Raw genomic sequence first — 14,290 nt, 5'->3', positions numbered from 1 at the left:
GCAGCTTCAATGTGGTGCTCTTATTCTTCTCACTTTGCTTGGTGAGGTAGATTGCTGCTACAACTTGATGACCCTTCACATACCTAACCATTTCCTTGGTTATCTTGTAGTGTATCCGTTGTTTTCAGTGCCATGATGTCCTTGAGGAGCAGATTCAATGCATGAGCAGCACAACCAATGGGTGTGATGTGAGGGTAGGACTCCTCCACTTTAGATCAAGCAGCCTTCATGTTCGCAGCATTGTCTGTCACCAGTGCAAATACCTTCTGTGGTCCAAGGTCATTGATGACTGCCTTCAGTTCATCTGCAATGTAGAGACCGGTGTGTCTGTTGTCCCTTATGTCTGTGCTCTTGTAGAATACTGGTTGAGGGGTGGAGATGATGTAGTTAATTATTCCATCTCCACAAACTTTCGACCACTGATCAGAGATGATTGCAATAGTCTGCTTTCTCTATGATTTGCTTGGCCTTCACTTGAACTCTGCATCCAGGAAATGAGTGGATAAAGCATGTCTGGTTGGAGGTGTGTATGCTGGGTGAAGAACATTCAGAAATCTCTTCCAATACACGTTGCCTGTGAGCATCAGAGGTGAACCAGTTGCATACACAGGTCGAGCAAGAAATTCATCAGCGTTTCTCTGACTACGTTCCTCCATTGACTCAAAAGAACTTCTGATTTCGGGAGGACCATGGGCTGTTGCTATCGATACGGTATCTGATTAATAATTTACACCTGAAATAGAAGAAGAGGGACTTTTGTCAGAGGTTGCTTGTGAGCGCTTTTGGCCAGATGATTCTGCGACTTTGTTGCATTCTTCACATATGATTTGGCACAGTATTTGCAAATGTACACAGCTTTTCCTTCTACATTTGCTGCAGTGAAATGTCTACACACATCAGATAGTACCTGTGGCATTTTCCTGTAAAAAAACAACAAATACAATTCCATGTACAGATAAATAGTTAAGCAGTTAGATTAAACGACTCCTTTGTAAGATAAATGTTTTAAAATGAAACATGTATGGGAAACAGGTGATTTAAGACTCCTCAGTTAGCATGCTCAAGTTAGCTAAAACCCACATGGTAGCAAACAAAAACTAACTAACAGAAATTGTTAACAAGTTAGAAATTGTTTAAACACACTTTGCTGTAGGGTACTATTTACTAGTTAACAAAAAATCATGTATGTCATATAAAATATATTCACCCCACCCAGTATTGTAATCAAAACTTTCCAGAAAGCATGTCGCCCTTGGCTCAGACAGTGTAGTAGTGTGGGCTCAAAATCATCTCATTAGTGTGCAAGATCTTGAGAATCAGCTGTACATGTGATGGACGAATGCACTGTGCATGCAATTCCATAGAAATGGGGATAGTTTAACCAAAATATGCCACAAAACCCAGAATTGCCTTAAGTGTATCCCACAAAAAAAGGTTCACTGTTATAAGCCAACTTTTTAAAATTAATTTAAGCAAAATTCCCCAAATTCCCGGGCTTAACTTCCCATTTACTGGAAAGTTCCCACCCTTTCCAACCCTATGTTAGTCTGAATTTAAAATGGATTAAATTCAGATGTTCTGTCACCGGCCTATGCACAATACCCCATAATGTCAAAGTGTTATGTTAATTTTAAAAGTATTCAACCCTTTTTTGGCAAGCTTAAATAAATTCAGGAGTAAAAATGTGCTTAACAAGTCACATCATAAGTTGCATAGACTCACTCTGTGTGCAGTAATAGTGTTTAACATGATTTTGAATGACTACCTCATCTCTGTACCCCACACATATACAATTATCTGTAAGATCCCTCAGTCGAGCAGTGCATTTAAAACACAGATTCAACCACAAAGACCAGGGAGGTTTTCCAATGCCTCACAAAGAAGGGCACCTGTCGGTAGATGGGTAAAAAATGTCAAAAAGCAGACATTGAATATACCTTTGAGCATGAATAAGTTATTAATTACACTTTGGATGGTGTACCAATACACGCAGTCAATAAAAAGATGCAGGCGTCCTTCCTAACTCAGTTGCCGGAGAGGAAGGATGATGCCAACGGTGACCTTAAATCAGTTACAAAGTGTAATGGCTGTGATAGGAGAAAACTTAAGATGGATCAACAACATTGTAGTTACTCCACAATACTAATGTAAATGAGTGAAAAGGAGGAAGCCTGTACAGAATAAAAATATTCTAAAACATGCATCCTGCTTGCAATAAGGCACTAAAGTAAAACTGCAAAAAATTGTGGCAAAGAAATGTACTTTATGTCCTGTATATAAAGCGTTATGTTTGGGGCAAATCCAATACAGCACATCACTGAGTATCACTCTTCATATGTTCAAGCATGCTGGTGGCTGCATCATGTTATGGGTATGCTTGTCATCGGCAAGGACTAGGGAGTTTTTGTAGGATAAAAATAAATGGAATAAAGCTAAGCTCAGGCAAAATCCTAGAGGATGACCGGCTTCAGTCTGCTTTCCAACAGACACTGGGAGATGAATTAACCTTTCAGCAGGACAATAACCTAAAACAGAAGGCCAAATCTACACTGGAGTTGCTTACCAAGATAACATTGATTGTTCCTGTGTGACCTAGTTAAAGTTTTGACTTAAATCAGCTTGAAAAATAAACAAAATAATAATGTGCAAATATTGTACAATCCAGGTGTGCAAAGCTCCTAGAGACTAACCCAGAAAGACTCACAGCTGTAGTTGCTGCCAAAGGTGATTCTAAAATGTATTGGCTCAGGGTGTTTCATTGTTTATACATTTGCTCAAATGTACAAAAACATGTATTCACTTTGTCATTATGGGGTATTGTGTGTAGATGGGTGGAAAAAAATTGAATCCATTTTGAATTTAGGCTGTAACACAACAATGTGGAATAAGTCAAGGGTTATGAATACGTTTCATCAAGAATCAATGGATATGTATCAGTAATTTAAAAGTTAACAAATATATATAGCTCCAGATTGCCCCTTCAAGTAACCAGGTATTATAATCAGTTCATTTTTCTAGATTTGTATTAATGCTTAAAGTGTTGCCATAGGTTATACCTGCTTGACTTTTCTGCTCATCTACCATGCCTAATGAAGGCTCCACAAAGTCGATGAGATGAACGTGAGTGCTCCCAAATCTGCAATGTGAGCTCTCTAATGGAAAGGGGGGGGCGGCGGCGGCATCTTGCCATTTCCTTCCAAATCTCCCCCAGATGAAGTTCAGTAATTTAGTTCTATGAATTTCCAAGATGAATACTATCAGGGCTTCAGTCTCACTAATTGATTTACTATTGCCTTGACATAGGCTTGACCTGCTACCTGGAAATTGGTTTATTGATTCAACATACTATTCTGTTATGACTGACTGCTGGAAGGAAGAAAAAAACTACTCTGCGTTTGTTATTGCCATCACAGTGCTAGATATAATGAAATATTGATTAAACAACTATCTTAGTATTACATTATAATTTACTTGCTCCATTATGTCCCTTCATTGCACTTGAGCCATTCAAGCTTATTATACCTGTGCTATTTTTAAAGTTCCTCATTTAAAAATGCCCAACCCAGTGTTACATTTCATGTAGTTGTTTGTCTCTCCTCTCTCCCACCAGATGAAGTCTACAGAAGTGAACCAAGGGCTTTTCACAGACACCTACTGCAAAGTGTGCAGCGCTCAGCTCATCTCCGAGTCCCAGAGGATCGCCCACTACGAGGTATGGAATACTTGAAGAGTTTCATTCAGAAACGCTATATGTCAATTCAGAAATGTAGGTAAATTAACTTGTATTGTTTAAATAAATTACACTAAATATGAACACAACATGTAAAGTGTTGGTCCCATGTTTCATGAGCTGAAATAAAAGATCCCAGAAATTTTCCAGACGCTCAAAAAGTTTATTTCTCTCTAATTTTGTGCACAAATTTGTTTACATCCCTGTTAGTGAGTGTTTCTCCTTTGCCAAGATAATCCATCCACCTGACATGTGCGGTATATCAAGAAATGGATTAAACAGTATGATCATTACACAGGTGAACCTTGTGCTGGGGACAATAAAAGGCCATGCTAAAATGTGCAGTTTTGAGGGAGCGTGCAATTGGCATGCTGACAGCAGGAATGTCCACCAGAGCTGTTGCCAGAGAATTGAATGTTAATTTTTCTACCATAAGCTACCTCCAATGTCATTTTAGAGAATTTGGAATTAAGTCCAACCAGCCTCACAACCGCAGATCATGTGTAACCACACCAGCCCATGACCTCCACATCCAGCTGCTTCACCTGTGAGATGGCCTGAGACCAGTCACCCAGACATCTAATGAAACTGTGGGTTTGCACAACTGAATAATTTCTGTGCAAACTGTCAGAAACCGTCTCAGGGAAGCTCATCTACGTGCGTGTCGTCCTCACCAGGATCTTGACTGCAGTTCGGCATCGTAACCGACTTCAGTCTGCATATGCTCACCTTTGATGGCCTCTTGCACACTGTATAAGTGGGCTCTTCATTGATGATTCCCGGTTTCCACTGTACCGGGCAGATGGCAGACAGCATGGTGGTTATGGTATGGGCATGCTTAAGCTACGGAATGAACACGATTGCATTTTATCAATGGCAATTTGAATGCACAGTTACCGTGACGAGATCCTGAGGTCCATGGTCTTGCCATTCATCCACCCACAGTTACATCATGTTTCAGCATGATAATGCATGGCCCCATGTTGCAAGGATCTATACACAATTCCTGAAAATGTCCCAGTTCTTCCATGGCCTGCATACTCAGACATGTCACCTATTGATCATGTTTGGGATGCTCTGGATCAATGTGTACAACAGCGTGTTCCAGTTTCCGCCAATATCCAGCAACTTCGCACAGCCATTGAAGAGTAGTGGGACAACATTCCACAGGCCACAATCAACAGCCTGATCATCTCTATGCGAAGCAGATGTGCTGTGCTTCATGAGGCAAAGGGTGGTCACACCAGATACGGAATGGTTTTCTGATCCACACCCCTACCCTTTTTAAGGTATCTGTGACCAACAGATGCATATCTGTATTCCCAGTCATGTTAAATCCATAGATTAGGACCTAAATTAATTTATTTCAATTGACATTATTTGAACTGTGCATCTTAGATTGTGTTGCATTTTTTGTTCAGTGTATGAAAGAGATTGGTGTGTTTTTTTTCACCATCTAATTATGGTATGGGGTTTTTCAAATATGTTTTTTTTGTCTATCACTTGATGGTTTAATTTCAGATACACAAATAATGATGTTTTATTTAGCAAAATGCTATATATCCACCTCACTTTCAGAATAAGTAAAATGTAACCAATAACTAGCCTAAAAAATTTTTTTATAAAGAACTGTACAAATCTGTGTGTGTGAATGTGTATGTATGTATGTACAGTTGTGGCCAAAAGTTTTGAGAATGACACAAATATAAATTTTCACAAAGTCTGCTGCCTCAGTTTGTATGATGGTCATTTGCATATACTCTCCATGTTATGAAAAGTGATCAGATGAATTGCAATTAATTACAAAGTCCCTCTTTGCCATGAAAATGAACTGAATCCCCCCCAAAAATTCAGCCCTGCCACAAAAGGACCAGCTGACATGTCAGTGATTCTCTCGTTAACACAGGTGTGAGGGTTGAGGAGGACAAGGCTGGAGATCACGCTGTCATGCTGATTGAGTTCGAATAACAGACTGGAAGCTTCAAAAGGAGGGTGGTGCTTGGAATCATTGTTCTTCCTCTGTCAACCATGGTTACCTGCAAGGAAACACGTGCCGTCATCATTGCTTTGCACAAAAAGGGCTTCACAGGCAAGGATATTGCTGCCAGTAAGATTGCACCTAAATCAACTATTTATCGGATCATCGAGAACTTCAAGGAGAGCGGTTCAATTGTTGTGAAGCAGGCTTCAGGGCGCCCAAGAAAGTCCAGCAAGCGCCAGGACCGTCTCCTAAAGTTTATTCAGCTGCGGGATCGGGGCACCACCAGTACAGAGCTTGCTCAGGAATGGCAGCAGGCAGTTGTGAGTGCATCTGCACGCTCAGTGAGGCGAAGACTTTTGGAGGATGGCCTGGTGTCAAGAAGGGCAGCAAAGAAGCCACTTCTCTCCAGGAAAAACATCAGGGACAGACTGATAGTCTGCAAAAGGTACAGGGATTGGACTGCTGAGGACTGGGGTAAAGTCATTTTCTCTGATGAATCCGCTTTCCGATTGTTTGGGGCATCCGGAAAAAAGCTTGTCCAGAGAAGACAAGGTGAGCGCTACCATCAGTCCTGTGTCATGCCAACAGTAAAGCATCCTGAGACCATTCATGTGTGGGGTTGCTTCTCAGCCAAGGGTGTGGGCTCACTCACAATTTTGCCTAAGAACACAGCCATGAATAAAGAATGGTACCAACACATCCTCCGAGAGCAACTTCTCCCAACCATCTAGAAACAGTTTGGTGACGAACAATGCCTTTTCCAGCATGATGGATCACCTTGCCATATGGCAAAAGTGATAACTTATTGGCTCGGGGAACAAAACATTGATATTTTGGGTCCATGGCCAGGAAACTCCCCAGACCTTAATCCCATTGAGAACTTGTGGTCAATCCTAAAGAGGCGGGTGGACAAACAAAAACCCACAAATTCTGACAAACTCCAAGCATTGATTATGCAAGAATGGGCTGCCATCAGTCAGGATGTGGCCCAGAAGTTAATTGACAGTATGTCAGGACGTATTGCAGAGGTCTTGAAAAAGAAGGGTCAACACTGCAAATATTGACTCTTTGCATCAATTTCATGTAATTGTCAATAAAAGCCATTGACAGTTATGAAATGCTTGTAATTATACTTCAGTATTGCATAGTAACATCTGACAAAAATATCTAAAGACACTGAGGCAGCAGACTTTGTGAAAATGTATATTTGTGTCATTCTCAAAGCTTTTGGCCACGACTGTGTGTGTGTGTGTGTGTGTGTGTGTGTGTGTGTGTGTGTGTGTGTGTGTGTGTGTGTGTGTGTGTGTGTAATAAATATATATATTTTTAAATTCAATACAGTAATATGCGATCTGTATGTAAAACATTTTAAAAAAAATTGTAATTTAGCAGATGCTCTTATCCAGAGCGACTTACAGTAAATACATTCATCTTAACATAGCTAGGTGAACAATCACATATCACAGTCAAATATGCAGGATATGAACATTCCATTTTAGATAAACAATGGATATATAGCGCTTTGCAAAAAAGCAACATCTAAAATCTATAAATAAACAAACTGAGAACACTCATAAGCATTCATATCTGATAAAAAAAACACTTGAAAAATTGGTTGATTTTATAGAATTTTGGAAATAAACTCTTCACTTACAGTACACTAGAGTAGGTCTGCTCGTCCCCCACCAGTCTGAACTGACACGACACACCATAATGAACATCAGTCGTACAGTAGATCACCTGCTGGGTGTCAACAAACTATGGCGATTCAACATGTATTATTGTCTGGAAATGAACAGAAAATGACGGCCAACGTTCGGTGGTGAGAGGCGATAGGACGACTCACGACGCACCTGCTGTGCACGGCCGACGTTCATGTTAGTATGTCAAGTCTTTTAAAGATGAGAGAGACAGCTTACCAGACGATTGAACCATTATTCAGCAAGGCTTAGGTCATACTGTTTGTTCTGTATCAGTCAGAGCCGCTCAGCAGCAGCAATCCCAAACAGCAGAAAGCTGCAGTTTTAAAATGTCAGGCACATGACTCACCTGGTTTTACCCAAATATTCTTAATTATTTAGTTAAAGTGCTGACGAACAGCAAACACTGTCTGGCCCCATTGCTGTCCAGGACCACCACCTGGTTTGTCAGAGATATTGCAGAAGTGGTTCTCTATCGAAGTGTTTTACCATTGCTTTAGTTTGGCCAGTGCTCACCAGAGTATAGCTGCCTTGCATTTTTTTCTGCTTGAATACCAACACCTCATAGAATGGCTATAAAATATGAACACAGACTCTCATTCAAATTAAAATGTATGCCAGCACCTGTTTCATTCCACTCCAAGCACAGCGGCTGCCGTTTGGGAGGTAACTTGGCTCGTCTGTATTACAGATGCTGCCTTTCACTCACTGTAACAGTCAGATGGTCAGAACAGAGCGTCTGACTGCACTGCAGGGCCCATGGTGCATCTGTATGGACATCAGGAATAATAGGAGCTGAATGGACTCATATGAGACTTTGTTCATGCAGTTTAAGTGTTAATCAGAGTGCTTGCCTTGGTCACACCGGACCGGTCACTGAGGTTGCTCATCACTCACTCGCCCCTGTCGCACCGGCTCTTGCATAGGGCAGGAGAAAAGGCTCTCCACACCTGGTGGTCTTGGCCATCTTCTCCAACGTGCCCCAGCTCTGCTGATGCTGTTGGAGTTCAGTCTCGTTTGGTTGCTACGGTAGTAACTATACTGCTGAACGCTTTGAACGATGTTACACTTGATACTGTTATTTCTGATAGCACTGAAATAGTATGTACTGTATGTACTTTGATCATGTTTTAGATTCATTATTTAGTTGTATCCCTCATTCTCTGAATAGTCTGTTAATATGAGACAAACTGTGTGCAATGATATTCAGTTGGGTTTAAATGAGGATGATGATGTGTTCAGAATATGGTTTAGTCCAGGGGTGTCAAACTTATTTTGCCCCGCGGGCCTCATTCAGGCTTCGAGGTCTGGAGGTTATATTTCCTTTCTGTCAAAATTTGCTAAAAATAGTCCTCTATACATCGCTTTTGGAATTTTTGATGCTCCCCGATTGTCCAGTTTTTGGTACAATGATCCTTAGCAAGCTGGACAGAGTGAAGAAACAGTATAAATCTACATCCATTATTATTTTTACACATTTTAGATTTGGTTTTAGTAATTTTAAAGGTCCAATACAGCCGTTTTGATCTCTATAAAATAATTTCTGGGTAACCAGCTATTGTTTATATTTTTCGTGATAAATACAACATTTGATTTGATTTACAGTGCATTCGGAAAGTATTCAGACCCCTTGACTTTTTCCAAATTGTGTTAGATTACTGCCTTATTCTAAAATTTAAAAAAGGTATTAAAAATAACAAATTAAATACCTTATTTACATAAGTATTCAGACCCTTTGCTATGAGACTTGAAATTGAGCTCCAGTGCATCCTGTTTCCATTGATCTTCCTTGATGTTTCTAGAACTTGATTGGAGTTCACCTGTGGTAAATTCAATTGGTTGGACATGATTTGGAAAGGCACACACCTGTCTATATAACGTCCCATAGTTGACCGTGCATGTCAGAGCAAAAACCAAGCCATGAGGTCAAAGGAATTGTACGTAGAGCTCCGAGACAGGATTGTGTCGAGGCACAAATCTGGAGAAGGGTACCAAAACATTTCTGCAGCATTGAAGGTCCCCAAGAACACAGTGGCCTCCATCATTCTTAAATGGAAGACGTTTGGAACCATCAAGAATCTACCTAGAGCTGGCCGCCCAGCCAAACTGAGCAATCGGGGGAGAAGGGCCTTGGTCAGGGAGGTGACCAAGAACCTGATGGTCACTCTGACAGAGCTCCAGAGTTCCTCTGTGGAGATGGAAGAACCTTCCAGAAGGACAACCATCTCTGCGGCACTCCACCAATCAGGCCTTTATGGTACAGTGGCCAGACGGAAGCCACTCCTCAGTAAAAGGTACATGACAGCCTGCTTGGAGTTTGCCAAAAGGCAACAAGAGACTCTCAGGCTTGAATGCCAAGTGTCACGTCTGGAGGAAACCTGGCACTATCCCAACGATGAAGCATGGAGGTGGTGACGGCATCATGCTGTGGGGATGTTTTTCAGAGGAAGGGACTGGGAGACCAGCCAGGATCGAGGGAAAGATGAAGGGAGCAAAGTATAGAGAGATCCTTGATGAAAACCTGCTCCAGAGCGCTCAGGACCTCAGACTGGGGGTGAAGGTTCACCTTCCAACAGGACAACGACCCTAAGCATAAAGCCAAGACAACACAGGAGTGTCTTTGGGACAAGTCTCTGAATGTCCTTGAGTGGTCCAGCCAGATCCCAGACTTGAACCCGATCGAACATCTCTGGAGAGACCTGAAAATAGCTGTGCAGCGACGCTCCCCATCCAATCTGACAGAGCATGAGAGGATCTGCAGAGAAGAATTGGAGAAACTTTCCAAATGCAAGTGTGCCAAGCTTGTAGAGTCATGCCCAAGAAGGCATCAAGGCTGTAATCGCTGCCAATGTTTCTTCAACAGAGTACTGAGTAAAGGGTCCGAATACTTATGTGAAGGTGATGTTTCATTTAAAAAAAAATCCATTTTAGAATAAGGCTGTAACGTAACAAAATGTGAAAAAAGTTAAGGGGACTAAATACTGTGTCTACAAGCAACCGGGAGTGAGTGAGCGGGTCAGTTCTATATACAACAGCGATCCAATCTCTGGGTAAAACTGTGCTGCGACTTGCCCTTAGAGGAAACGACAAATAACAACTTGGAGATGCAAATGAAAGCAACGAACATCTAAATGAACAGGAAAACCTAGCTAAAATGCTCTCAACGCTCACCACAACGAAAGGAAAGTATTCTATCGTGTCAGATATGCATATAGAAGGTGGGCGTAGGTAGGCCTTGAAATACATCCACAGGTACACCTCCAATTGACTCATATGATCTCAATTAGCCTATCAGAAGCTTTTAAAGCCATGACATAATCTTCTGGAATTTTCCAAGCTGTTTAAAGGCACAGTCAACTTAGTGTATGTAAACTTCTGACTCACTGGAATTGTGATACATTGAATCATAAGTGAAGGACTCTGTCTGTAAACAATTGTTGGACAAATGACTTGTCATGCACAAAGTAGATGTCCTAATCGACTTGCCAAAACCATAGTTTGTTCACAAAAAGTGTGTGGAGTGGTTGAAAAACGAGTTTTAATGACTCCAACCTAAGTGTATGTAAACTTTTGACTTCAACTGTACCCTGTGCCTCCACACAACGATTCTCTCCCGGCCCTCTACACGTGCATAGTCATCCTCCTTCACTCTTTCATTCTTATGCATAGACACATACCTACTCACACCCTCATGCCAACAAACACACATGTCCATAGAACAATTTTGACAAACATGCTATATTTCCTTTTTTATAATTGTCTTTTCAGTGTCCATGTATCTCATTGGCAACGGCTAATTCCATGTCGACTTCCTAGAGAAGAACAGTTACTTGGGGACAATAGAGTCTACAGTTGAAGTCAGAAGTTTACATACAGTTAGGTTGGAGTCATTAAAACTCGTTTTTCAACCACTTCACAAATTTCTTTTTAACAAACTAGAGTTTTGGAAAGTTGGTTAGGACATCTACTTTGTGCATGACAAAAGTACTTTTTCCAACAATTGTTTACAGACAGATTACTTCACTGTATCACAATTCCAGTGGGTCAGAGGTTTACATACACTAAGTTGACTGTGCCTGTAAACAGCTTGGAAAACTCCAGAAAATTATGTCATGGCTTTACAAGCTTCTGATAGGCTAATTGACATCATTTGAGTCAATTGGAGGTGTACCTGTGGATGTATTTCAAGGCCCACCGTCAAACTCAGTGCCTCTATACTCTTTCTACTCAAAAGAAATCAGGCAAGACCTTCATAAAAGAATTGTTGACCTCCACAAGTCTGGTTCATCCTTTGGCGCAATTTCCAAATGCCTGAAGGTACCACGTTCATCTGTACAAACAATAGTACGCAAGTATAAACACCATGGGACCACGCAGTCATCATACCGCTCAGGAAGGAGACGCATTCTGTCTCCTAGAGATGAATGTACTTTGGTGCGAAAGGTGCAAATCTATACCAGAACAACAGCAAAGGACCTTGTGAAGATGCTGGAGGAAACCGGTACAAAAGTTTCTATATCCACAGTAAAATGAGTCCTATATCGACATAACCTGAAAGGCTGCTCAGCAAGAAAGAAGCCACTGCTCCAAAACCGCCATAAAAAAGCCAGATTACGGTTTGCAACTGCACATGGGAACAAAGATCGTACTTTTTGGAGAAATGTTCTCTGGTCTGATGAGACAAAAATAGAACTGTTTGGCCATAATGACCATCGTTATGTTTGGAGGAAAAAGGGGGACTCTTGCAAGCCGAAGAACACCATCCCAACCGTGAAGCACGGGGGTGGCAGCATCATGTTGTGGGGTTGCTTTGCTGCAGGAGGGACTGGTGCACTTCACAAAATAATGGCATCATGAGGTAGGAAAATTATGTGTATATATTGTAGCAACATCTCAAGACATCAGTCAGGAAGTTAAAGATTGGTCGCAAATGGGTCTTCCAAATGGTCAATGACCCCAAGCATACTTCCAAAGTTGTGGCAAAATGTCTTAAGGACAACAAAGTCAAGGTACTGGAGTGGCCATCACAAAGCCCTGACCTCAATCCTATAGAAAATTTGTGGGCATAACTGAAAAAGCGTGTGCAAGCAAGGAGGCCTACAAACCCTACTCAGTTACACCAGCTCTGTCAGGAGTAATGGACCAAAATTCACCCAACTTATTGTGGGAAGCTTGTGGAAGGCTACCCGAAACGTTTGACCCAAGTTAAACAATTTAAAGGCAATGCTACCAAATACTAATTGAGTGCATGTAAACTTCTGACCCACTGGGAATGTGATGAAAGAATTAAAAGCTGAAATAAATAATTCTCTCTACAGTTATTCTGACATTTCACATTCTTAAAATAAAGTGGTGATCCTAACGGACCTAAGACATGGAATTTGTACTATAATTAAATGTGAGGAATTGTGACAAACTGAGTTTACATGTATTTGGCTAAGGTGTATGTAAACTTCTGACCAACTGTATATGTTGTGTATGGATGAGCGGTGTGAATGTGTCTGAGAAGAAGGGGGGGGGGGGGTCGAGAGGTTGGAATAAACTTTGTCTGGGTGGGTAGGAGAGGGCAATGATGGGAGTTGGTGATAAGCTTGGCTTGGGGGTCAAAGGTGGGTAAGGATGAGATGGTGGGACAAGCTTGGGTGGGGTAAAGGGTGGAGAAATGGGATGGTGTGGTGGAGAGGGATGGATTTCTGGGGGGAGAGAGCGAAGGAAGGATTTAATTATACTACAATGTAGTTATATTACATGTTTTTGTGACTTGCAAATGAATAAGAATTCTGGACAGAGTATGAATTAGAGTTCTGCACAGATTAGGAAAGGATGTCGAATGGTTATTATTCTTTGTTTGTCAAAATAACAAAGATTCAGTGGGAGTTATTGGTGAGAATGGAGAGAGGCTTTAGCCGGGGGATTGGGATAGGGTGTTCTCTGAGGTGTGCGTGAGGCCTCACTCATCCCACTTCATTGCTTTTTATTTAACCTTTATTTAACTAGGTAAGTCAGTTAAGAACAAATTGTTATTTACAATGACGGCCTACCAAAAGGCCTCCTGCGGGGCGGGGCTGGGATATAAAAAGAGAGACAACACTACATAAAGATAGACCTAAGACAACAGCATGGCAGAAACACATGACAACACAGCATGGGTGCAACACAACATGACAACAACATGATAGCAGCACAAAAGATGGTACAAACATTTTTGGGCACAGACAACAGCACCACTGGCAAGAAGGTAGAGACAACAATACATCACACGAAGCAGCCACAACTGTCAGTAAGTGCCCATGATTGAGTCTTTGAATGAGGAGATGGAGATAACTGTCTCCAACTCTTCTTCTCTCAGTGGACCCACTCTCCCCAATTAGAGCCACAACAGACAATATACTTTCATTCAAAATCAAATCAAATTTATTTTTATATAGCCCTTCGTACATCAGCTGATATTCTCAAAGTGCTGTACAGAAACCCAGCCTAAAACCCCAAACAGCAAGCAAAGCATGTGAAAGAAGCACGGTGGCTAGGAAAAACTCCCTAGGAAAAACTCCCTAGAAAGGCCAAAAACCTAGGAAGAAACCTAGAGAGGAACCAGGCTATGAGGGGTGGCCAGTCCTCTTCTGGCTGTGCAGGGTGGATATTATAACAGAACATGGTCAAAATGTTAAAATGTTCATAAATGACCAGCATGGTCAAATAATAATAATCATAGTAGTTGTCGAGGGTGCAACAAGCACGTCCGGTGAACAGGTCAGGGTTCCATAGCCGCAGGCAGAACAGTTGAAACTGGAGCAGCAGCACGGCCAGGTGGACTGGGGACAGCAAGGAGTCATCATACCAGGTAGTCCTGAGGCATGGTCCTAGGGCTCAGGTCCTCCG

At 41.6% G+C, this 14,290-nt stretch overlaps 1 protein-coding gene across 1 annotated transcript in view; it reads left to right on the top strand.

The window, feature by feature from the left end:
• The window catches only part of LOC106580521 (zinc finger matrin-type protein 4), a 196,659-nt gene that overhangs the window by 23,544 nt on the left and 158,825 nt on the right, over positions 1-14,290 (top strand). Inside the window, exon 2 of the mRNA XM_045703277.2 lies at positions 3,611-3,712. Within this exon, the coding sequence (XP_045559233.1) occupies positions 3,611-3,712 (102 nt within the window). The remainder of the gene's footprint in view (positions 1-3,610; positions 3,713-14,290) is intronic.

The sequence above is a fragment of the Salmo salar genome, chromosome 20, assembly GCF_965601325.2.
Source record: "Salmo salar chromosome 20, fSalSal1, whole genome shotgun sequence".
In the NCBI taxonomy this organism is placed as follows: domain Eukaryota; kingdom Metazoa; phylum Chordata; class Actinopteri; order Salmoniformes; family Salmonidae; genus Salmo; species Salmo salar.
This window is presented reverse-complemented; position numbering and strand designations above follow the sequence as displayed.